This window comes from Elephantulus edwardii, unplaced genomic scaffold (genome assembly GCF_000299155.1).
Source record: "Elephantulus edwardii isolate Elephantulus edwardi_28Jun2011 unplaced genomic scaffold, EleEdw1.0 scaffold00229, whole genome shotgun sequence".
NCBI lineage: Eukaryota > Metazoa > Chordata > Mammalia > Macroscelidea > Macroscelididae > Elephantulus > Elephantulus edwardii.
In genome coordinates this window covers 3,396,003-3,421,243 of record NW_006399979.1, presented here as the reverse complement: position 1 = coordinate 3,421,243, position 25,241 = coordinate 3,396,003, and the positions used below count along the sequence as shown (strand labels likewise).

The 25,241-nt window shown below is 36.2% G+C and overlaps 1 protein-coding gene across 1 annotated transcript in view; it reads right to left on the bottom strand.

Moving 5' to 3' along the window:
* The window catches only part of PHIP (pleckstrin homology domain interacting protein), a 184,240-nt gene that overhangs the window by 51,332 nt on the left and 107,667 nt on the right, over window positions 1-25,241 (bottom strand). The window contains exons 19-26 of the mRNA XM_006898438.1: window positions 25,080-25,197; window positions 20,826-20,966; window positions 17,805-17,881; window positions 16,290-16,521; window positions 9,441-9,560; window positions 7,515-7,622; window positions 6,776-6,900; window positions 6,554-6,636 (exon numbers count right to left, since the gene is read on the bottom strand). Of these exons, the coding sequence (XP_006898500.1) occupies window positions 6,554-6,636; window positions 6,776-6,900; window positions 7,515-7,622; window positions 9,441-9,560; window positions 16,290-16,521; window positions 17,805-17,881; window positions 20,826-20,966; window positions 25,080-25,197 (1,004 nt within the window). The remainder of the gene's footprint in view (window positions 1-6,553; window positions 6,637-6,775; window positions 6,901-7,514; window positions 7,623-9,440; window positions 9,561-16,289; window positions 16,522-17,804; window positions 17,882-20,825; window positions 20,967-25,079; window positions 25,198-25,241) is intronic.

Below are 25,241 nucleotides of genomic sequence, written 5' to 3'. Positions count from 1 at the left end.
ATGGTCTTTGCAATTACTTGCTATGCATCAGAGAGCTGGACAATGACTAGGGATGATAGAAGGAGAATTGATGCCTTTGAGCTGTGGTGCTGGAGTACTGAATATATAATGGATTAATGGAGAACAAACAAGTTCATCTTAGAGAGGGTGAGACCAGGCTGCTCCTCGAAGTCAAGGATTCTGAAGCTACATCTGACATACTTTGGACATGTTACAAGATGGGACTAGTCCTTGAAGAGGGACACCATGCTTGAAAGGGTGTAGGGACAAGAGGAAGAATCCTTGATGAGATGGATTGATTCAGTGACTGGAGTTAGCTGTGAAAATATGACTGGCACAAGACAGAGCAGGGTTTAGGGTTGCTGAGTCTCAGGCGACTTTATGGCACAAAATAACAAACACAATTCTGCAATGCTATCATCATTCTCATATGTTAACTTGAAGATGTTCAATGTAATTGTTTAAAACACTGCCTTTTGCTATGAAAATATGGTCATTAAAAAAAAAAAACCAAAACAACAAAAACCAAAAAAACCCATGAGGTATTCAACTTAGAATACTGTCATTGTAGTGGAACATCACTATAAATTGGAGACTACTTGTAATTTTAGCACAAGAGATTGCATTCCTCATATCTTTTTCCTTACCCAACTGCATGAGGATATTATTGAAAATTACTTTCTCTGAAGACTCCAATAAGCTGTAACAGCTACATCTTTTTCTTATTCTAAACTTCAACTTCTCCCTGTATCATAAGCATGTGATATCCCACATTCCACCTTTTAAAATGCTTTCCTTCCTCCTTTTCATCTAGTATGGGATCTGTGGTGCCATAAGGTCCCTATTCCCACACCATTATCTATTATAGTAATTTTACACCTTGTTGTTGTTAAGTGCTGTAAAGCCACAGCAACCCTATGAAGGAGAGTCCTCAATGCCTGGGTGCCGGTGCCTTTTATCCTCTCTCCAAGTTCATAGGGGTTTCCGGAGACAAGCTATTATGGAAGTGGATGCCACTCCTCCTTCCAAGCTTGTTTTAATCGAAGAGCTCCACCCCACTCTCTGTCCACACTGGGTAGCCAACCATTAACATATTTGACACATCAGTGTCACAGTGTTCAGCCTCACAGCAACCACAAGTGACTGCGGTATGGCAACTTGTCTAAAAGACTTTTAAATTCTACTAAAGTATTTGAGTGACTCTGAGGATATGTTTGGTAATTTTAGAGCTTCACTTTCAGTAACAGTGACATTTAACTCATGGTAATTTTTGAGGATTATATTTTTTAACAATTAAGAATTACTGAGTCAACCTATCATTTTCCTGTGCTGTTTCATCTTAACCAGTTTTACTGTCAAACCCATAAATATTATTCTTTCGTATTTAACAGGATTCAACAGTAATAAAACACACACAAAAGGATTGAATTATAAGGAGAAAAAACAAGCTGAAGCTGGCATTACATCAAAAAATCAATTACATGTTGAAACTTATACCTTTCCATAGATACACATTTGATCAAAGTTAAGAATTATCCAAAAGTTAATGGCAGAAATACAATCTACTAATTAAACTGGCTTTCTGACTATTCTTATAATCCGATGATTTATTATTTTGATCTGAGGCTAAATTCTTTGCCACTGGTATTTAAAATACAAGCAGAACAACTGTGGTGGACAGGTGCACTGCTTCCAAACTTATTCAGATTAGCAATGATGGTTTAGCAATTGAAAGTTAGCTAAAACAGAGTGTTAGTGATTTGGACAAGTCTCATCAATATAAACGATATGCCAGGTAAAGTACACTCTTAATTATAACACTGACACAGTAGTGGAAAGAAAGGACTCAAACATGGCAATAATCATGAGGAGAGCACGATTATTTAGGCCTGTCCCAAATTCAACGCAGACTGAACAACTATTTCTCAGATGAATAAATATCAGGGACAGTAAATTAAAAGAAAATATAAGTGACTAAAACATATTTTTAACAATGCAGCAACTTAACTATCAATATTAAAATTAGTTTCCATTAATTGGTTATCTTATGTCACTTATTTATTTATTTAAACCAAATCCTGGGCAACCAAAATATGACTTTGAGTCTATCCCACCTGAATTTCAGAACCATCTCAGGAACAGGTTTGAGGCTTTGAACACTAATGAGCGAAGGCCAGAGGAGCTGTGGGAGGATATCAAGGGTATCACCCAGGAAGAGTGCAAACGGTCATTGCAAAGACAGAAGAGGAAGAAAAGACCAAAATGGATGTCAGAAGATACTCTGAAAATTGCACTGGAGCGCAGAGAAGCCAAAGCACAAGGAAGAATTCAAGATACTAAAGAGTTGAATAGAAAATTTCAAAAGGCAGCACGGGATGACAAAGCAAAATATTACAATGAAATGTGCAAGGAGTTGGAGTCAGAAAATCAAAAGGGACGAACTCGCTCAGCATATCTTAAGCTCAAGGAACTGAAGAACAAATTCAAACCTCGAGTTGCTATAATCAAGGATGCTTTTGGCAGAATGTTAAAGGATCCCGGAAGTATTAAAAAAAGATGGAAGGAATATACTGAGTCACTGTATCGAAAGAAATTGGAAGACACAGAAGAATTTCATGAAACAGCATATGAGCAAGAGCCTATGGTGATGAAAGAAGAAGTTCAGGCTGCTTTGAAGGAAATGGCAAAAAATAAGCCTCCAGGAATAGATGGTATACCAACTGACATATTTCAGTTAACAGATGCTGCCCTGAATGTACTCACCAAGTTGTGCCAAGAAATCCGGAGAACGACCACTTGGCCAACTGACTGGAAGAGATCGATATTTGTTTCTATCCCAAAGAAATGTGACCCAACAGAATGTGGAAACTACAGAACAATCTCACTGATTTCATATGCAAGCAAGATTTTACTGAAGATTATCCAAAAACGAACGGAACAGCACATCACCAGAGAACTGCCAGAAGTCCAGGCTGGGTTTAGAAAGGGTCGTGGTACTAGGGATATTGTAGCTGATGTTAGATGGATCTTGGCTGAAAGCAGGGAATACCAGAGGAATGTTTATCTGTGTTTCATTGACTATGCAAAGGCATTTGACTGTGTAGATCATAACAAACTATGGCTGACTCTGAGAAGAATGGGAATCCCAGAGCACTTGATCGTTCTAATGCGAAACTTATACTTGGACCAGGAGGAAGTCCAGGAGCAAGGGAACACTGCATGGTTCAAAATTGGGAAGGGCGCACGCCAGGGATGCATCCTATCTCCATACCTTTTCAACCTATATGCAGAACAGATTATCCGGGAGGCTGGGCTCTATGAGGAGAAATGTGGGGTCAGGATTGGTGGACGATTTATCAACAATCTGCGTTATGCGGATGACACAACCCTGCTTGCTGAAACTGAAGAGGACCTGAAGCGCCTGCTGCAGAGTGTCAAGGACTGCAGCCTCCAAAATGGATTGAGGCTCAATGTCAAGAAGACAAAGATTCTCACCACTGGACCAACAGGCAGCATCAGGATGATTGGTGAAGAGATTTGAGATTGTACACAGCTTTAATTTGCTTGACTCCACAGTCAACAGTCTTGGCACCAGCAGCCAGGAAATTAAAAGGCGCATTGCCATGGGAAAGTCTGCTGTTAGGGACCTCTCCAAAGTACTGAAGACCAATGGTTTCTTTCTGGAAACTACGGTGCATCTGATACAGGCCAGGGTCTTCGCAATCACTTGTTATGCATCAGAGAGTTGGACAATAACCAAGGAGGACAGAAGGAGAATTGATGCCTTTGAGCTGTGGTGCTGGAGAAGAGTATTGAGAATACCATGGACTGCTAGGAAAACAAATAGATTTGTCCTGGAAAGGGTTAAACCAGGTGGCTCCTTGGATGCAAGGATTCTGAGGCTCCGTCTAACATACTTTGGACATGTTGTGAGGAGAGACCGGTCCTTAGAGTGTGACATCATGCTTGGGAGGGTGGAGGGACGGCGCAGGAGAGGAAGGCCCTCTATGAGGTGGATTGATTCAGTGGCTGGGATAATTGGGATGGGAGTGTCAGAGACAGTGCGATTGGCACAGGACAGAGCGGAGTTTAGGGCTGCTGTCCATAGGGTCGCTATGAGTCGCAGGCGACTCGACGGCACATAACAACAACAACATGTCACTTATACACAAAGTGATAACCTTACGTTACAAGAGAAATGGATGATGTTATTAGGTGCTACTGAATTAAGACTGACAGCAACTCTATGAAAACACGTAAAAACTTTCCCTATCCTGTGCCATCACTAGGATTTCCTGCAACCTCAAGCCCATTGCTGTATTCATTTCAATACACTTCACTGAAGATCTTCCTCTCTTTTGCTTTCTTACCTTTTGCAGTATGGTGTCTCCGTCTAAGGATTAACCCCTTCTTATAATATGTCCAAAGTATATAAAGTAGTTCACGATCCTTGGCTCTAAGGAGCACTATGTTATACTTCCTCTAAGACAGATTTTTCTTTTACGGTCACTATGAGTCGTCTACAACTCGATGGCATCAAACAACAACGACAATGACAAAGAGAGAGCTACGTAGCCCTAGTGGAAAGGAAACTATGCTACCAAGCTGAAGGTGAGTGATTTTCATCTGCGGCCCTCGGCCAAGTTAAAATTGTTTTCCTGTCAAACATTCTTCTAGGTGGTATAGCACTGGTCTGTGTGTTGCTGTACAGAGGTAACTTGTGGTTGCTGTGATGCTGAAGACTGTGACAGTGATGTGCCAACCGTGATAATGGGTACCCATGGTGGACAGTTTTGGCTGGAGCTTCCCGACTAAATCAAGCCTGGAAGAAGGAGCGGCATCCACTTCCAAAATGGCTTGCTTCCGGAAACGCTATATACAAACAGTGCTCAGGTCATTTGTTCATCGGGTCGCTATGAGTCGTCTACGACTTGATGGCATCAAACAACAACAACAACAACAACAACATATTCAATATCCTTCTCCGACAGCACAAATGAGGGTCATTAATTCTTTTATAGATGTTCACTGTACAACAGAAGCATGTGAAACACCCTGTTTTGCGTCAGGTGCATCTTAGTCTTCAAAATGACATTCTCACTCTTTGATATTGTAAAAAAAGTTCCTTCAACAGTAGATTTCTTCAATGAAAACATTTTTTTATTATTTGATCACTGCTACTATGGGTGTTGATTGTGGATGTAAGTAAAAGGAAATCTTCAACAACTGTTGCCCATGGTGAAATGACAAAAGACTTCGGGTTCCTTCAGGTGGAGATTTAATACTCAAGGCTTTTGTCTTTGATCTGCATTAGGTGCTTTAAGTATTCACCTTTAGTATATAAAGTTGTGCCCTCTGCATATGATTGTATGAAACACAATGTAAATGAAAGATTGTATAAAACAATGTATATGAATGAAGCATAAAGATTTTATTATATGAAAATTAATAAAAAATATTATAAAGAAATAAAGTATGTTGTGTCTTCTCTAATCTTGATGCCACATTCTTTCTCCTTCACATACTAGTTTCTCAAATTATCTGCTCAGCACACAAATTAATTAATTATTGAAAAAAGGATAAGGCACTAGCACACATCTTTCCTGAGCCATACAGTATCCTCTTAATTCAGATAAATAAATCATATCTTAGTCTATAAACAAGAGTTCTAGGATTCTGAATCTTAATGTTATCATCATTTATTATGATCCACACAGTCAAGTGCTTTTGCACAGTCCATAAAACCCAAGTAAATAGTTTTACAGCAGTGGTATCTCACTCGTTTCAATTGATTTTTATATTCTAGTAGATCTCTGCCGATGGACTGTTCCAATCATGTGTGAATAATCTTCAGAAAGATTTTATACACTTATCTGACATTAAATATACTGTTCAGTAATTTCTATATTCTGTTGGATGAGCACATATGGATCTCCTCTAGTCTGCTGGCTTGGAAACCATCTTCTAAATTTCATGATGTGTATATTAGAACAAGAGTTGTAATATAGGCCTTCTGATTCAAAATAGCCAAAAACTCTCAGCTCAGTAATGCCTACGAGGTCAAACTTTACGTGGTCCATTTAATTTCTGACAACTTTTAATCTTCCTACAGTCATATCTCATACATTCCATGTTGAAATTATTAATGGATATTTCATCATTTTGCTTTTGCCAGACCAGCAAATGAAGGTCCTTCAGGGAAAGCTTCACTCATTCTTTAAGGTCAGTATGTTCTGGGTCCTTTCCAACCAGGAGCTCATATTTGACATTATATCCAACAACATTCTTCTACTTTTCAGAGTTGTTTCCAAAGGCTTCTGAAGTGGACTGTCAATCCTATAAGTTCTGCTGAAACTTATCCCCTAAGGGTAGCTCTGATGGTATTTTTATTTACATACTTTGGACATATTATCGAAAGGGCCAAATCTCTGGAGAAGAACATTATTCTTTGTTCACTGGTTAACTCTTTTTAAACTAGAAGACACAGTAAATGATTTTTGGTTATCTATGGCTTAGACACCTAAGGATTCTAAGTAAATTACTCATTACTCACCTATATTCCACCGCCTATATTTAGCATCATCAAACTGCTGTCTCAAGACTAGGAAATCTATAACATCAGGCATATCATGGTATCTGATGATAAAGAGAAAAAAAATTATTAGGTCAAACAATAAGATAAAAAAGATCAAATTTATATGAAACTTAGGAAAAAAATTAAAAACAAAACAAAATCCACTATACATAAAAACAAGACTCTCTCAACATTCCTTACTTCATTGTAAATGATCCGCCAGTCAGTTTACCAGTATCAGGATCTAGAAAAGCAAGTTTAAGGCAGCAAAGGGTAGGCAATCCCACTTCATACTTTATGCCAACTATTTTCATCAGCTCTTGTTCCTGAGGAAGATATAAAAAATAAGTTGTATTTACAAAATCAACTACTAAACATGAAGGAAAAAATTTCCATGTTCAATTATGATATGGTTGGTTAATATTCTGTGAAACTGAGTTACACATGCTTAAGATCTGAGTCACTGGTAGAACTGTGGAGAGCTGCATACATTCAACACAGCACAGTAGGCTACTGTCTTTGAACGCCTACTTTAGTATTACATATATCTCCCCTCAACTAGAAATGACTGAACTAGACCCCATTTCACAGCAAACTGATTATATCAATCACCTTAATCAGCTGAAAATGCAGGTTTAAAAATCAATAGAGAGGTTTCCAGCCTTTTCTTTCACTGAAGAAAAAATAAGAAACAAACACTTACTCCAACTACCCTAATACATTCTTAGACCCAGTCAGGCATGCTAGTGAGTGTGTACTCATAAACTGGGTCAATCTTTTAGTTCTTTCAAAGTTAAAATCTCCTCACAGATTATGTCAATTTAAAAAGGCATCATCAAGCTACGGTTTCTTATGACGAAAATAATGACATGTAACATAATTTCATTTTAAGTGCAGCATCCTTTTGTATTAAAGACAAAAATTTAAAAAAGCACTATACCCGTAGTTCCATCTTATGCCAAGGCTGCTTTTTTGGATTAATACTATAGATTTTATTTTTCCGAGCCATTTCAACATATGCTTCATGTCCTTGTCGGAAGTAATAAACCTATAAAGGAAATAAAGTCATAATTCAAAACATTTCTATGTGCTCCCTTTAACATAAGCAGAAAAGTATCAGCTTTAGCTGTAAAAGTAAAATCTAATATTCTATAAAGCTCTAAGAAAGTTTTAATTCCTCCATTAGTCTATTTTATCCTTCTTCTGTTAACTTATCTAAGGCACTTAAACACATTGTTCTAAATGATTTAACAGTATTTTATGCTTATTGATTTTACCCGTTTTATTTCTGAACCAAAAATAAGTTAGTCACTATTATATAATAAATTGTAGTTGCTGTTGGATGATGTATAACTAGACTGCTTCACAGGGGTAAGGATGGTGAAATGTGATGTTTTGAGTATGTTGTAAAGACAGACCATTCTTTAGAAAAAAAAGCAAAAAAACATCATGCTGATAAGGTGGAAGGTCCTTCTTTGTAAGATTTTATGATATGCTACATGGTTTTATGCTATACATTATTATCAGTATTGCTCTAATTATCTATAACTTGCAAATGAAGACTAGAGCTAAATATTTAAGCACAAGCAATTAAAAAAAAAACACCATAAGGTGCTCTGTTGAAATAACCTATACTGTAATAATATCCTGCTAGCCAAAATCATCATCAAGACTTTGAGATCCACTAAAACTAAATCTAAAATCTATCAACCATGAATTATATACTTTATGGCTAACTTAAACTACAAAAATCTCAAACTTTTTGCTGTCAAGTCAGAATGAACTAACAGCAGACCCTCAATCAAGTTTCCAAAGCTATAAATTGCACATGAAAGAGATAGTCCATCTTTCTTCCACAGAGTAGCTAGTGGATATAAAGCTACCAAAGGCAAGAGCTCTTACAGTTATCAGTGGAAGTCCTTTTAAACTATGCTACTAGAGATCTCAAATATAATCAATACCGTAAATAATACAGCAAGTACCATTTAATCTCTTTTTTGATGATGCAGACATCTGGTAAGGTCTACCGATATACTATGTTAGTTGTCATCACGTGAAATGGAGTAATCCATGTACTCCTAAGCATACTAAATCAAAAAGGTTTCTAAGACACAGCTCAAATCCACCAGCTGCTCCCTGGGAAAATTATGGGCAAATTTCTCCTCCGTGATTAAGTGTCTCTGACACTTGCTGGAGGATCAGCTTTGAGTTTCTTTCAACTTGATGTCACACAACCACAACATTCTGATCAATTGATATTTTATATGGATAAACTGGTACACTCAATAAAGAAGTCTCTTACTTATTACCAGTAATCTGTTGTAGTGGCAAATAAGACTCAGTAGTTCTCTTTCACATTTTATATATTAAAAGCTCATCGTCAATCATTTTTAAAAAACCAATTATTTTTAAAAAGATCTTTTTAAAAGTGTATTTTTTAAAAAGGTCTTCTAAAACATCTAATAAAAACAGGAGCATGAGGATAAATGAAATTGTTTTAACGAACAAAATGCAGAATTATACCTACCTTTAACATAATATCATTAAATTTTAGATGAAAATGTTTTAATTTAGACTGAAATGAAACTTGATAAAATTTTAAGAAATACATATTTTCTTTTGGAATCTTAAAATTTCTATTCTCACACAAATATTTAGGTTTACTACTGCAAAATTTATAATGTCTCAAAATTTATCATCTATTTAATTTTCTCCCATTTATAGTTTATGCAGAGCGACTAACATCTAAAACAAAGTTATCTTGTCAAACAGTTACAACTTTCTAAAACGGTTTTAAAAGATGGAAAAATGTAAGTTAATTGGGGAAAGAAAAAAATGAGGAAACATTCAAAAGTTTTAAATATACCTCATCACCCATCTGTGGCACAAACGGACATCTTCGAGGAATAGTATCTGTAATCCACGTTGAAGGCAACCATTCTTCTAATGTCAGTCCATTTTCTGACAGTTCTCCCACAGCCAATCTCTAAGAAAGTTTAGAACAGTGTAAAGTAATATGATCATGAAATACTGCCCAACCTTCCCTTTAAAACAGCCATAGGATGGCACACACAGTCAAGTACTTGTTTACTAGACGAAGGTTGGCTGTTGGAACCCAGAGAATGGGCTGGCAATCTGTTCCTGAAAACCTTATAGCATGGTCGGGCTTCACCATGAGTCAGAACAGATATGGACAACTAACATCATACAAATATAAGAACATAAGATGATATGACACTTCTATTTTAGCTTGGCACATTTAAGTATCTTCTGCATTTTCATTTAAAAATAATAAAAAAGAAAGTTAATTTTAAGGGTGAAACGGGTTGGATGTCAGCCGCAGAAACCTAATGGAAAGTCTGTTTCAACTTGAGAGCAGTAAGTTAGAACCAGGAAACCGGAAATATCAACTGTACCACAGGATGCATTCTTATATTATTTGATCAGGCAACTACAAGTAACAAAACTCATAATCAGCTGAAAGAAAGACTATCAAGGGAATTAAAGTTGAGATATACAGAAAATAGAATTTGTCAGTGGTAACAAGTCCACTTAACACATAATTGGGATACAGAAATGGTCAAAGCAACAGATCACTAAGTTTATTACAGTGTAGTACAAGAAAAATGGACAGGACTGGCTTTTCTGGTAACATATTCTTCCTCAATCCTGTCTGCTCCAGAAGATTCACTGTAAGGAAAAGTAACAAAGGTGTATATCCTAAGAGCCTGAGAGACAAGTTGTCTTTTATTTGTCTATAAAGATAAAAGACTCTTTGGGAACAGATTAAACATCCTGCACACAGCCAGACGTAAGAGAAAAGAATGTTGTTCTTTAGAGGTATATGATCCAAAGTCAAGCACGGAAGTTAAAGTGCACACCTTGGAAAAGACAGCTTTAAAATATCCAGCATAGATCCCAAGCTCCTATTAAGACTTCAAAACAAAGTGAAAGGATTCTTTTTACATACAAACCAAATGTAAAATACACCCTCTTCCTCTTAGTCACAAATTTTAGTTTATAAAATGATCACAAAAAATTTAAAATGATCGCATTAAGATTGGTGGATTTTCTATTGCAGAGAGGAATGAATGATTACTTTTGATGGCTGCTTGGTTTATGAAGTTTATACAACTCATATACTACCCTATTTGGTAGTTAGGCACCAGCATCCTTCATCGTGCTTTACCAAACACAGCACCCAATTTTCAGTGATCCTCTTATGGAATATCAGTATTGGCTACTACCAACACTCTCGACACCAGCATTCAAGAAGACAGTCATGAGCTCTGGTGGCCTAGTGGCAAGAAGCTGCACTGCAATCCCAGAAGAAGACAGTCATTTCCTCAACTAGTTGAGCATAGAAACTCTGTATGACCCAGCTATTCCACTACTAGAAATATACCCAAGAAAATTACAACTGAAACAGAATCTGAGTTTTGTATACCAATGTTCATAGTAGCATTATTCATCATCGCCAAGAACATGGAAACAGACCAAACATCCAACAGCAACTGAATGGATTGAGAAATTGTGGTACATTCACACAATGGAATAATATGCAACACACAAGACCAACAATTTTAGAAAATATTATGTAACTTGGGAGAGACTGGAGGAGAGCATTTTGCTGAATGAACTCAGTCTTTTAAGGACAAATACTGCATAAGCCCATTACTGTAAAAATGGAAGGATTAACTATTAAAAGATGTATGAGCTCAAAGGGGGGAGGGGTCGGGGGGAACAGAGAGGTGAAGAAGAGATGGGGCGAACCCACAGGAATGCAGTTTGGTGGGCTGAGGTGGGGGTAAGGAAAGGAGGTGGTTTTGGATAAACAGAAATAATAATGATGTGCCAAGGTCCAACGGTGACTGATTTTATGAAACACGATGCATAAGAATAATTGTCTAATAATAATCGTCTAAAACACAGTGTGAATGAAAAATAGGGTGAAATGCAATGTGTACCGAACTTTGTAAGCAAACTACTAAAAAAAAAAAAATCAAAAGGCAAATTTTACTGTGAAAAGTTTGCTTTCAGGGACCTCTCTAGAGTACTGAAGAACACTATGTCAGTCTGGAGACTAAGGTGCCTCCGATCTAGGCCAAAGTCTTCACAATTACTTGCTATGCATCAGAGAGCTGGACCAAGGATGACAGAAGAAGGATCAATGCCTTTGAGCTGTGGTGTTGGAGAAGTGTGTTGAACATACGATGAACATCCAGAAGAACAAAAAGGTCTGTTCTAGAGGGGTGAAATCCGTTTGCTCCCAGGGAAACAGGATTTTGAGGCTGTCTCAAACATTAGCACAATGAAATTAGGTCTGTCAGAGATGATGAGATTGGCTCAGGATACAGCAGCTTTCAGAGCTAATGTACACAGGATCACTATAAGTTGCATGCAACTGACTCGATGGCACACAAGAACAAAAAAATACAGAAATTACTTGATCATAATACAGTTTTTATTGTGCTAGGTGTCGTCAAGGTGATCATGATTCACAGCGACACCTGAATCCTGCCCTATCATATGTAACCTAACCCTCCCTGATATACTCGAGACCACTGCTCCTGCTATTGGTTGAGGGTCTTCCCTACATTGTCAACTCTTCACCCTTCTAATCATGATGTCCTAATTCCAAGGACTGACCTAACAATATGCCCAAGGAATGTGAGATCGAGTTTCATCATCCTTCCCTTCAAGGAGCTTCCTAGATGCACCTTCTCCAGGCATACTTGTTTGTTTGTATGGTTGTTGTTGTTAGGTGCCATCACATCGTAGACGACTCACAGCGACCCGATGAACAAAAAGCCTGAAATCTGTTCATACATAGTTTCTGGAGGCAAGCCATTTCGGAAGTGGATGCAGCTCCTGCTTCCAGGCTTGTTTTAGTCGGGAAGCTCCAGCCAACACTGTCCATCATGAGTAACCATTACCACGTCTGACACATCGGTGTCACAGTGTTCAGCATCACAGCAACCACGAGTTACCTCTGTACAGCAATGCACAGACCAGTGCTATAGCACCTAGAAGAATGTTTGACAGGGAAACAATCTGAACGTGGCCTGAGGGCCGCAGATGAAAATCACCCACCTTCGGCTTGGTAACATAACATTCTGTCCACTAGGCCAATGTAGCTCTAAGTCATCGTTGTTTGTGTTATTAGGTGCCATCGAGTCATAGACGACTCAAAGTGACCCTATGAACGAAAGGCTTGAGCACTGTCCATACATAAGAGTTTCTGAAGGTAAGCCATTTCGGAAGTGGATGCCAGGCCACTGCTTCCAGGCTTGTTTTAGTCTGGAAGCTCCAGCAAACACTGTCCACCATTGGTAACCATCACCACATTTGGCACATCAGTGTCACAGTGTTCAGTAGTGTTACACAATTACCAAGTCTTTAAAGTGGTGCATCCTTCAGTCCATTGACAGAATAAGTATAAAAAATATACGTGAGCGAAGCTCTGGTGGTCTAGTGGCAAGAAGCTGCTCTGCAATCTCAAAGGCGCATGGTTCAGATCCACCAGATGCTTCGCTGGAGAAGGAGGGACAATCTCTTCCTGTGCCAGCTGGATCTGACTCGATGGTGCACAACAACAACAAAATATATATGTGAGCTGAATGGACAGAATATTCACAACTTTTAAAGGATAAGTACTATGTGTTGAAAAGAACTGGCTACAACATACGATTCTATCTTCCACTATATTATTTTGTAAGCAAGTAAATTATTTATTAATCTGATTTCTCTAGCTCCTAAAACCACAAGAGCCATATATAAAATATTACTTTACATTATGCTTGGGAAAGTGGAGGATTGGAGAAAGAGAGGAAGACTCTCAACCAGACGGATTGACATAGGGTTAAGATTTGTTATTCAAGGGGTCACTATGGTCTTACTTGACAGCACCTAATACTATTACTTGAAATGACAGCATTTTACCTCTCAGAAAACTATTTTGCTGTTACATATTTTCTGTATCTGAGTAATAGTTTATCACACACACAGTTAAATGTCATTGATTCCTAAGTTGCCTTCTCTAACCCATTGAAAAGGGTAATATGTTTAGGAGTGGAGGACAACTATTTGGCCAACTGACTGGAAGAGATCCATATTTATTCCCATTCCAAAAAAGAGGTGACCTGAAAGAGTGTGGAATTATTGAACATATATCACTAATATCACACACTAGCAAAATCCTGCTGAATATTATCCAGAAAAGACTTGAACAGTATATTGACAAAGAACTACCAGAAATACAGGGTGGTTTTAGAAGAGGTTGTAGCACTAGGGACATTATTGCCAATGTCAGATGGATCTTGGGCAGAGAACAGAGAGTACAAGAAGAATGTCTATCTGTGTTTCATTGACTATGTAAAGGCATTTGCCCGTGTGGATCACAGTAAATTGTGGCTAACTGAGGAAAATGGGAATCTCAGAACTGTGTTCATGTGAAACCTACCTGGACCAAGAAGTAGTCCTCAAAACACAACAAAGAAACATTGCATGGTTCAAAATCAGTAAAGGAGTGTGTCAATGATGCATCCTGTCCCCGTACCTTTTCAATCTGCATGCAGAACATCAGGAAGCAGGGATTAACGAGGAGGAATGTGGCATCAAGACTGGAGGAAGACTTACTAACAAACTACGATACGCAGATGACACAACCTTGCTTGCTAGAACTATAGAAACCAGCAGTCAAGAAATCAAAAGACGAATTGCATTGGGGAAATCTGCTAGCATGGACCTCTCCAGAGTGCTGAAGAGCAATGATGACAGTCTAGAGAGACAGGTGCACCTAATCCAGGCCATGGTCTTCTCAATTACTTGTCATGCTTCAGAGAGCTGGACAAGGACTAAGGATGACAGAAGAAGAATAAATGCCTTAGAGTTGTGGTGCTAGAGAAGAGTATTAAACATACTATGGGCTTTCAAGAAAACAAATAGGTCTGTCTGGGAGGGTGAAACCCTGTCTCTTCTTGGAGGCTAGGATTTTGAAGCTCTGCCTCACTTACTCTGGGCATATGGCCAGGAGAGATAGGTCCTTAGAGAAGGACATCATACTCAGAAAGGGTGGACAGACAATGCAGGAGAGGGAGACGCCGGGTGAGACAGATTGATGCAGTAACTGGGGCAATGAGGATTGGTGTGTCAGAATTAGTGAGACTGGCTCAGGACAGGAAACAGTTCAAAGCTGCTGTACATACATTACAGGCAACTCAATGGCACCTAACAACAATAACATACTATGACAGGTTTGGAAGCAGGAGTGGCATCCACTTCCTAAATAACATGCCTCCAAACATTCTATGAACTCTGATAAATGTTAATAGTTTTTAGAGGGGCTTCTAGTCTTTTGTTATAGGTTCGCTATGAGTCATGTTTGACTCAAGCCCAAACAACAACAGCAACTCAATAGATTTGAACAGCAGACCTTATTGCCAGCAGCATAACATGTATACAGTATGCCACCAGTGCACCATACAGAATCCTCAAAATTCACAGATGCAGAAACAAATCAACAATATCACATAGTTCTTAGGATGTTTCAAGGCTTTCTAAGGATAAAGACCTTTAACTTCCCTTATAATTAACTCTATAATGAAAACGTATTTTTAATTCTAAAAATAGCAGATGTTACACAATATCTTCTCTTTTATAGCCAAATATCCAACCACAATCGAACAGACTTGAGACATTATGGTACATTCACAAGATGGTATTACTATACAGAACGCAGGAGCAATGATTTTCCAAATCTTGGGAGGGACGGGATAGCATTATGATAAGTGAATTAACTCAGTATGAAAAGGACAAATACTGCATGAGATGATTAATTTTATAACCAGTAAAATGTGTATGAAGATCTAAGAGGTGGGAGGGTGGGGACAGATGGGTGATGATGGGCGGGTAGGGGGTTTTTCATTTGATGAGTTGGGAGACAGGGTGGGTTAAGGAAATGGGAAAGATTCAGTGTAAAAAACGATGTATACAAACTCTATAAGTAAACCAGTGTAAATTAAAAAAAAAAAAAATTCCAATTTCTTAACAATAGATGTAAGACATTGCCACTATTTTCTTGTTCTTTCCTTGACTTCTTGCTAACTAACTAGTTTTAAGATATAAAATCAATTAAAACTAATAAAATTTAATAATAATAAAAAAGATATAAAACCAACAAAACTACTACTAACGTAAAGATCAATTAAATATGGTTCACATACTACAGATAATAAAGGGTTATTTTTTTTTAAGCAGAGGTATTCTATTTGCGATTCATATTTGCTTTGTGGTCAAATAAGACAACTTTTATCTTTCTTACTTCATGTGGTATTATTTCTTTTCAGCTACAAAAATAAATTAGGGTAATTAAGGCAAAGGCATCTAGTAAATGCTTTGTAACATTATGTTTTTGATATACTGAAATAAAAATGAAAGAGTAAAGTCCATCAGACTACTAAAAAAGAGCAGATAATATTTTAAGATTAAATGTCTAATTTTAAGAATATCACTGACTGATTAGAAAATACTCATACTGAACATCTAAAAGCCTGAATATATTTCCATATAGCTTATTCTACCACTATGCACTTCTGAGTTTATATATTTCTCTTCCTCTTTTCTGTTACTATTTCTTAGTACTATATTGTATTTTTTAAATTAGTTTTTAGAGTTACTTTCATAAAAATTTTAAATATATGAAAAGTAATTCAACCTTTTGCTTTCTTTCTTTGGGCTTCTTTTTCTTTGGTGACGTTGGTCCATCTTTTTCTTCATTTACTTTTTTCCGTTCCTTTTTGATCTGTTTTTGCTTCTGTTTTTCAGATTCATCTTCATCATCTGAACTGCTTTCTGCTTTCTTAGTTTTATGTTTAGGCACTTTCTTTGGCGGCTGAAGATTTATTCCTGCATCTGCTGTCCAGTCAGAATAATCACTGGAGTAATCACTAGAAAAGTGAGGCAGTAGTAAATACATACATACATACATACATACATACATACTAGACATAAATACACAAAGAAGATTAAGCTTGTATTTTAAGACATAAAATAAAATGACAGAACATTATATACTAATGAGCTAAATAATTATTTTCTCTATTTAAAAACTAATATTGAAAACCAACATAAAAAAATTAAGTTCTTTGATTTTAAGATAATGAATGTTGGAAAGGAGTATGCAGATTCCATTCTTGAAGCAAAGTAGGAATTCTAGACATAGACTCCCATAGTGAAACAAAGGCATTTTAAAGGCAGCTCGACAGTAATGGGCAAAATCAGAAATATTGGGAAGAATTTTTTTATAAACTTATCATTTAAAGAGGAAATTTCATTTAGGGAAAAACCTAAGAACTTTGTTGAAAATTACTCTTCACCACTCTATTAAGAATTATTTAAAGGTGTGAAAATATCTGCAGATCGAACATTTATTGAGGCTGCATTCAACTTAAGAACATTTATGTATAAACAAATCCAGCCCACAGTTACAGATAATGAGTATTATCAGATCTTCACAGTCATCATCACTCTCTGAAACACACAGCAAGTAACTGCCAGGTAGCAGTAAATGCACTGAATCTAGAACTGATAACAAGGAATCCTTACTAGCCTCGATTTCTTAGTTTCTGTGAATGTAAGAAACGATCTAAAGGAGACCATCTGAAAAGCTAAACATCATTCTCCAGAGATGACAATTCTTGTTATTAAGGTTTTGCAAGCTCCCATGCCTTACAATGTGAATAACCAGTTAAAGAACTTGAAATCGTCACCTGAATATTCAATTGGGTGAGGAAACAGGGATAAAACTCTTCGCTCTACTGCTGTAAGAAATTATAAGTAGTCAACAAATACTTAAGATAACTAAGCCAACTAGATGTCATTTCTTCCGTAACTTAATGCCTACAGGTTTTAAAAAATAAGTAATGAAATTTCTTTTTGGCTGAAAATCATAAATAAAAGCAAAATACCAGGATGATCCATTTGAAAGCAACATACTGGAGATCAAATCAGAAGAATTAATTGTGGTCTTTCTTCTCCTAGTGGAGAAGCAGAAAATCTCCTAACTTTTGAGAGGACAAAAATACAAAATCCATGTAAAACATCCAAATAATGGTTTTTAATATGTTGCTGATAAAAAAAAAACAAACACCAAAAAACCTAAACAAAACAACCCTGTGCCTTCTAAAGATTGTGTATTACATTTTGGAGAAATACAACTCCATTCGCTCACCTGGAACTGCCATCACTGTGCCATGCTCTTTCTTCCTCTTCAGATGTCCCACCACTGACAGCAACCACCTCACCTTCCTAACAGACAGTAAGCACACAATTGTTTATTTGAATAAAATGTTTCAAGAGTATAAAAATGATACACATGAAATAACACAAGTCGTATTAGGATATTTAAATTTAAAATGGTTCAAATTAGATAAAAACATAACCTTAATATTTTACACAAAAGTGAGAAACTATTAACTTCATGCAAAGATGTATTATTCACAAATACTAGACTGTGAGTCAACATCTCATGACTTTGGTTTTGAATTTTTTAGTACAACACATCATCTTCATGACATGAGTGCTGCCAACACAAATGTATGCAGTTAACATTTACTTGTTTCTCCCTGGGATTAACTGCCCCTAAAAATCGAATAGAGAGCAAACTATCAGTCACTTCTGAATACACAACGTATAAAATTAAGTTAGTTTACTGGATTTTTAACAAGTTTTCTTTCCTATCATTGCTTTAAAAGTATACAATCTGGCACATTTACATTTTCTTGTTTTTAACATAGCTCTACCATATGAAAATTTGTATGCCATCTCTGGTTTTACTTTAATTACAAATGTACGCTAGTAAACATTATCTAACACTGTTTTTCTTTAGTAAATACTTACAAAGCAATACCTTCAGACTAAATGGGCTTTTGGTCATAAAATCTTAACACAATTTGTCCTCTGCTTGAGTAAATGTGCCAACAGCTATGTTTATGAAGCTGCTAATATACATCAGAAACTATTCTACACATATTATATTACCTTATATGTATCATCCGTTTGATCTATGTAAGACATTGGTGGTTTATAAGGGGAAGAATTAAGAAATTTGTCCTAAAAGAGCAGAGTGCTAAGTATCAAAACCTTTTCTGACCCCAGGCAATTAACAAAAAAATTTAAGTTAAATGGTTATTCAACAACACTTTAAAAAGTAAGAAAATACGTAAAGATGAAAATTCGACAGTAAATATTTACTAAGTTTAATCTCTGAAATATAATTGGAAAAAATGTTACATGAACTCTACTCCTTTTTGCCTGATACTTGCTTAAAGAGGGAAAAAAATTGTTTCTACATCTTAAACTGAAATTATTATATTGAATTACACACATTTTATGCCTATCATGGTATTTCTTTCTCAAGGTATTCTATAAATTTAGTACTCCAAGGGAGCTCTGGTGGTCTAGTAACAAGAAGCTGCACTGCAATCCCAGAGGTGCTTGGTTTGAACCCAGCAGATACACTGCTGGAGAAGGAGGGACAATCTCCTCCTGTACCAGTCAGATCCGATTTGAAGGTACACACACACTCAAATACTAAAATTTAAAACAGTAACAACAACAACAACAACTACCCAAAAAACTTAGTACTCCAAAAGGATGAAAGAGAAACTACCTTTTACAAATTAGTTTTGCAATTTTTGCTTTATGTAAAAAATACATAAGTTTTTAGTAACTTGAGTATTTAAAATATTGTAGTTATTTAATATTTTTAACGTAGTATACATCTTTCAAAGGGATGAAATCCTTTATTAGCAGTAAGTTAAACCATACATATTTTATGTTAAGGGAGCCCCAGTAGTGTAATCCATAGGAAGCTGCGCTTCAAACTCAAAGACTGATCTCTTTTTGGTTCAAATTTATCAACCAACCACTGTATTTTTTCTTTTAATTTTTATAAAACAAATACCTTTTCTTTTCTTAAAAATTTTATTATTTTTTGTGTGTGTACTGCCAAATCGGGTTTGACTGGCACAGAAGATTGCCCCTCCTTCTCCAGCACAAAATCTAGTGGATTTGAACAGTGTATCTCTGAAATTGCAGTGCAGTTTCTTGCCAGTAGAGCTCTCTTACAAATAGGGTTTTTTTTTTAGTCATTCACACACATTTTTCTTAGAGCACTCTACAATGTAATCACACTTTCCTCATTTCCTCCCTGTAATTTTCATTTCCATCTATTCCTACTTCCTTATCTCGGGAAAAATGCCGCTCTTCAGGCTGCTATGTTGTTGCTGTGTATGTCTAGTTTGACCCAACCCAGAAAATTTTTCTGAGGCAGTTAATTGTGTAACGGGAGACTGCCAAGCTTTCTCCCAGGAAGCAGTTGGTGGATTCAGACCATGTGCCTTTGAGATTGCAGGGCAGCTTCTTACCACTAGGTCACCAGAGATTCCTACCCTATCTATCTTTTGTGAGAGAAGGAAGTGCAATCGCCTCCTGTGCAATTAGCTGCCTCTGAAAACCTGCTGGAAAGTTAGCTATGAGTTGGTTCCAATTCAACACTACACATCAACATATTTTCAAATTATGGTTACAATGTTCCAGATTGAATTTAATGTTCTCCTGTCTTCCAAAGAATATACTGAGAAAATTCAAATACATGGCTGATAGAGAAAACCACCAGAGGCACCAGAAGCATGAAGTAGTCAACAAATGCGATAATGGGTCTGTGAAGAGGTTTTAAATATTGAGTATGAGTTATTTATGATTGCTATTTGATTTCCTCTGCTAAAGTGTGTAACTTAGAAGTGAAAATATTTAAAGAAATAATTATCGTAAGAGAGAATACAAAAATACACCAATAAATTGATACAGGATTGAGAAATTACAGTTGTCAAATGCCTTTCAATTAATTGTTAATAGTGACTAAAATATGAAAAACTTGGGATTTCATGTAAAAGCAGCCCAGGTTTAATTCATCCTTACATCATTCTGAGAATAAATAATTCAAAAGCTTTGAACCTCAGATCCCTCATATATAAAATGGGAACACAGGGATTTCTCATGAGAGTTTGAGTTTTCAAGCCTAGAATATACACAGCAGATCTTCAGGAAGATACTGGTATTATTATTATTATGAGACATGAAGATATTGTCTTGATGCAATAGCCATATCAATGAATACATGTAAACAAATAAAAAAAAAAGGAGGTAGAAACAGAAGTTGAAGCATGTGCCAACAAAGTTAAGATCTTACATCTGAAGAGCTGGTGCCATTTTCTATCTCTTCTGAAGGTCTACTGGGCTCTTCCAAAGCAGATCTGGTACGATAATTGTGTTGATTTGCTTGTTGCTTTTTGCATTCTCCAAGATCTACAAAGTTCTCATGAGCATGATTCTGGAATAAAGTTAAACTTAATTTATTCAAGGCTAAAGAACAAAGTTTTCTACATTTATTGAGATCAATCTGCTTTTGGCATCATAAAAAACTATATTCAGGTTTATCATTTAGATGTAACTGTAGAAGCAGCTCAAGTATTTTGACATTACATCAAGCATTACAAGGCTTGTGTAGTTCTACACTGAAATTACCTTGTTGACTGGTGTGACATAAAGAAACATTTTTAAATTAAGTGACACAGGATTAATAATTCATGATTAGAAATTAAGCTGAACAAGGAAACCTCCTTTTCCAACAATGAATGTGCACAAAAGACCTAAAAAAAAGCAACACAACACACAGGACAGCAAAGGCAAACATCGATGATAAAGATACAACAGCATTCATTATGAGACCTGGGAGCCAAGTGGCAGCCAGGTTTTTGTTAAAAATGAATGTAGCAAGTCTTATGCAGCAATGACAACACAGGTAATAAGACAAAAAAATCTCTGAGCAAGTTCTAACCCTGAAAGAGATGGCAAAAGCAACAAACCACAGATAGAGACTGGGGAAAGAGAGGAAAAACAAAATGATACCAGGCTAGTTTGAACAAATTAAATATTTATCATTAAACTAGAAGGTTAAATGCAGACTAAAAATTTTACTAAATTTAACAACATACTTTACAGAAATACACAGGAATATCACATTAAAATAAGAATGTAAAAAAGGAATACAATCTTTCAACTGTTGAAACTTTAGAACTTGTAATAATATATTCAATTCTAAAAGTGACATAATCACACACAATTTGTATTGAACACTGACTCCATATTTATTAAGACAAGTACTCTAAAAAGGTACTAAAACTAATACATATTTAAAGGGAAATTTTAAAAACCTATTAATTATAATATCACAAATTTTAAAATAATTTGTAATTTACTATCTCACTTCTTCCATTTAACATATTTTTACATATTCGATCCAAGTCATTAAAAATTGTTGTAAATTTCCAGCACCACAAGATAAAGGTAAATAATGCAATTGAAAAATGGGCACAGGATATGAACAGACACTTCACCAAAGAAGACATTCATTCAGATGGCTAACAAGAACATGAAGAAATGTTCTCACCCCAGACAGAATAACAAAATTTAACAGAACAGCAAGCAAAAATGCTGGCAAGGTTGTGGAGAAACTGGAACCCCCTTGCCACTCCAAAAATAAAACTTATTTTAGGAGGCAGTCAAATGATAATACTCTGGAAAAAGGAACCTATGCAAAATGTTGTACAGCAACTTCTAAATACCTTCCTCATGAAAACACATTTGACATTTGCTCCTTCCTCTGACCCACCTAATCTTTCAGCCTAAACCTGAAAGGTGATAATATCATTATCAATTCTACTGAAATATACAGGTGACATATCCTTGGAGTCTAAGCAAAAAATAATAAAAATAAAAAAATAAATATATAAATACATGCTTCCCAGATATCATTTAAATAAATTTAAAAAAACCCACCTAAATCAAAGTAGCAAAACAATAAATTATTTGAGAAATAGATTATCTTAGTAAAAAACTGTATTGAGTCCTTTTAAAAACAAGAGTTAGAACCTACAACCAGGAAAGGATAAAATAGATGAATTGGACCTTCTAAGAATTAAATCCCTATGCAAATCCAAAAACTTCAACAGAGTAAAAGGGAAACCACAGACTTGGAAAAAACATTTGGTAATGATATGTCTGATAAGGGACTTACAGCTAGAATCTATAAAATACTATAGCACCACAAGATAAGGATAAACAACCCAACTGAAAAATAGGCACAGGATATGAACAGACACTTCACCAAAGACATTCAGATGGCCAACGAGTACATGAAGAAATGTTCAAAATCCCTAGCTCTAAAGAGAGATGCAAATCAAAACGAGGTATAATCTCACCCCAGTAAGAATAGCAAAGTTTAACAACAGCAAACATCAAATGCTGGCGAGGTTGTGGAGAAACTGGAACCCTTATTCACTGGTAGTGGGAGTGTAAAATGGTGCAACCACTAGGGAAGGTGCAACTACTACGGAAGGCTATATGTTGCTTTCTCAAAAAGTTGCAAATAGAAAAACCTTTTGACCCAGCAATTCCACTACTGGGAATATACTCTAAAGAAACCAGAACTGCTACCCAAGCAGATACATGCTCACCTATGTTTATTGCAACTCTGTTCACAATAGCAAAGAGTTAGAAACAACCCAAGTACCTATCAACAAACAAATGGATAGAGAAGCTGTGGAATATTCACACAGTGGAATATTATGCTGCACTGAAACACAAGGAACTCATGAATTAGTATACAAAATGGGTGACCCTGAAGGACAGTATGCTCAGTCAACTATCTCAGTCACAAAAGGACAAATACTGCATAGTGCCACTTTTGTAAAAGGTGGACTGACATCGAAGTTGAGGGGAAACTAAACTATACTGAAACAAATATGGGAGAGAACTGTTTAGGAGAAATACATGATTATTATCATGACAAGCGTCCAGAATGAATGCTGAAGAGTGGAGTGGAGTGGACTGGACTGCGGGTAGAGGGTGGGGGGGGACTGTTAAACAATGGAATTTTTTTTTTACTTTTCAAAGTGAAAAGCAAACTTGAGGGGGGGAGGGGTGGGTAGGAAGGGAATTGTGCAACAATGAATGAATGGAAATTCAAAGTCTCTGTAAAGTTTCATTGAAATAAATAAAATAAAAAACCACTAAAAAAACACACAAGAGTTAAAAAAAAAATCTTAAAAAAAGATGAAAAATTTAACAAGTTTAAGGAACTCAAAAAAGATAAAAGAATGAAGCATAATATGGATCATTTATTTTTTTTTCTTGGTTTAGATTACTATTGACATGGTCACTTGGACCTGAAAAAACCCTTTCAAATAATTTCATTCCATTTCTGAATCTAAGATTTTCAAGTCAAGATACTTAGAATGGACAAGTACAGTTCCAATGAAGTAAGTATAGCTCTTTCCCTGATTAAGATGTAAACACCCTATACGTATAAAATTCCAAAGTTTTTCAGACCAGGGTAATAAAAACAAACAAGATAAACTAACACTTAAAATTCACCTCTCTTATTGAAGAGAAGAAAATAAAAACTGCTGTTTATAACAAAGCAAACGTAATCATCTAGAAAAACAAACATGTAAAGCAGCAAAATAAATACCTAAAATAGAAAAACTGTGTTTTGGAAAAGATTCAAAGGTTTGACTCAGGCTTTAAATACTATTAAAAATATAAATTATTTAAAATTATTTAAATAGACGTAATTGCTCCACGGTCAACACTCTTGGCACCAGCAGCCAGGAAATCAAAAAAATAAATTGCGATGGGAAAGTCTGCTGTTAGGGACCTCCCTAAAGTACTCAAGAGCAACGGTGTCTCTCTGGAGACTAAGGTGCGCCTGATACAGGCCATGGTTTTTGCATTCATTTGTTATGCATCAGAGAGTTGACAATGACTAGGGAGGATAGAAGGAGAACTGACACCTTTGATCTGTGGAGCTGGAGAAGAGTATTGAATGTACCATGGACTGCCAAGAAAACAAAACAGATTCATCCTGGAGAGGGTTGAACCAGGCTACTCCTTGGAGGCAAGGATTCTGGGGCTTCGTCTGACATACTTTGGACATATAAGGACAGACAGATCTTTAGAGAGGGACATCATGCTGGGTAGAGTGGAGGGACAGCTCAAGAGAGGAAGGCCCTCTATGAGGTGAACTGATTCAGTGACTGGGGTAATCAGGATGGGCGTGTCAGAGGCAATGCGATTGGCACAGGATAGAGCAGGGTTTAGGGCTGCTGTACATAGGGTCGTTATGAGTCGCAAACGACTCGACGGCACATAACAATAACAACAACAATGGCTATAGGAGTTTGCATTTAGGAAGTTAATCTGTAAAATTGTATAATGGTAAACTTAGTAACTAATGTAAAAAAGATAGTAAAAAATTTAATTGTATTTATTATATTTTAAAAAATCCTTTTTACAATATTACTTTTGTGTTACAAAAATAATCTTAACTGGTCAAAGCATTTCACAAAGTAATGTTAAGCAGTAAGACATTATTATTATTTACCTTTGAAAGATTAAGTATTTTATTCTCTTTTGGAGCAGTGAAGTGTTTTCTTTTCTCTTCTGATCTATAAATTTTAACTTCTTCTTCACCCTTTGCAGTTCTCCATTCTTCTTGCCGACTGGAAAAAAAAAATTGTAAGGCATATGTGTTAATCTAGAATCA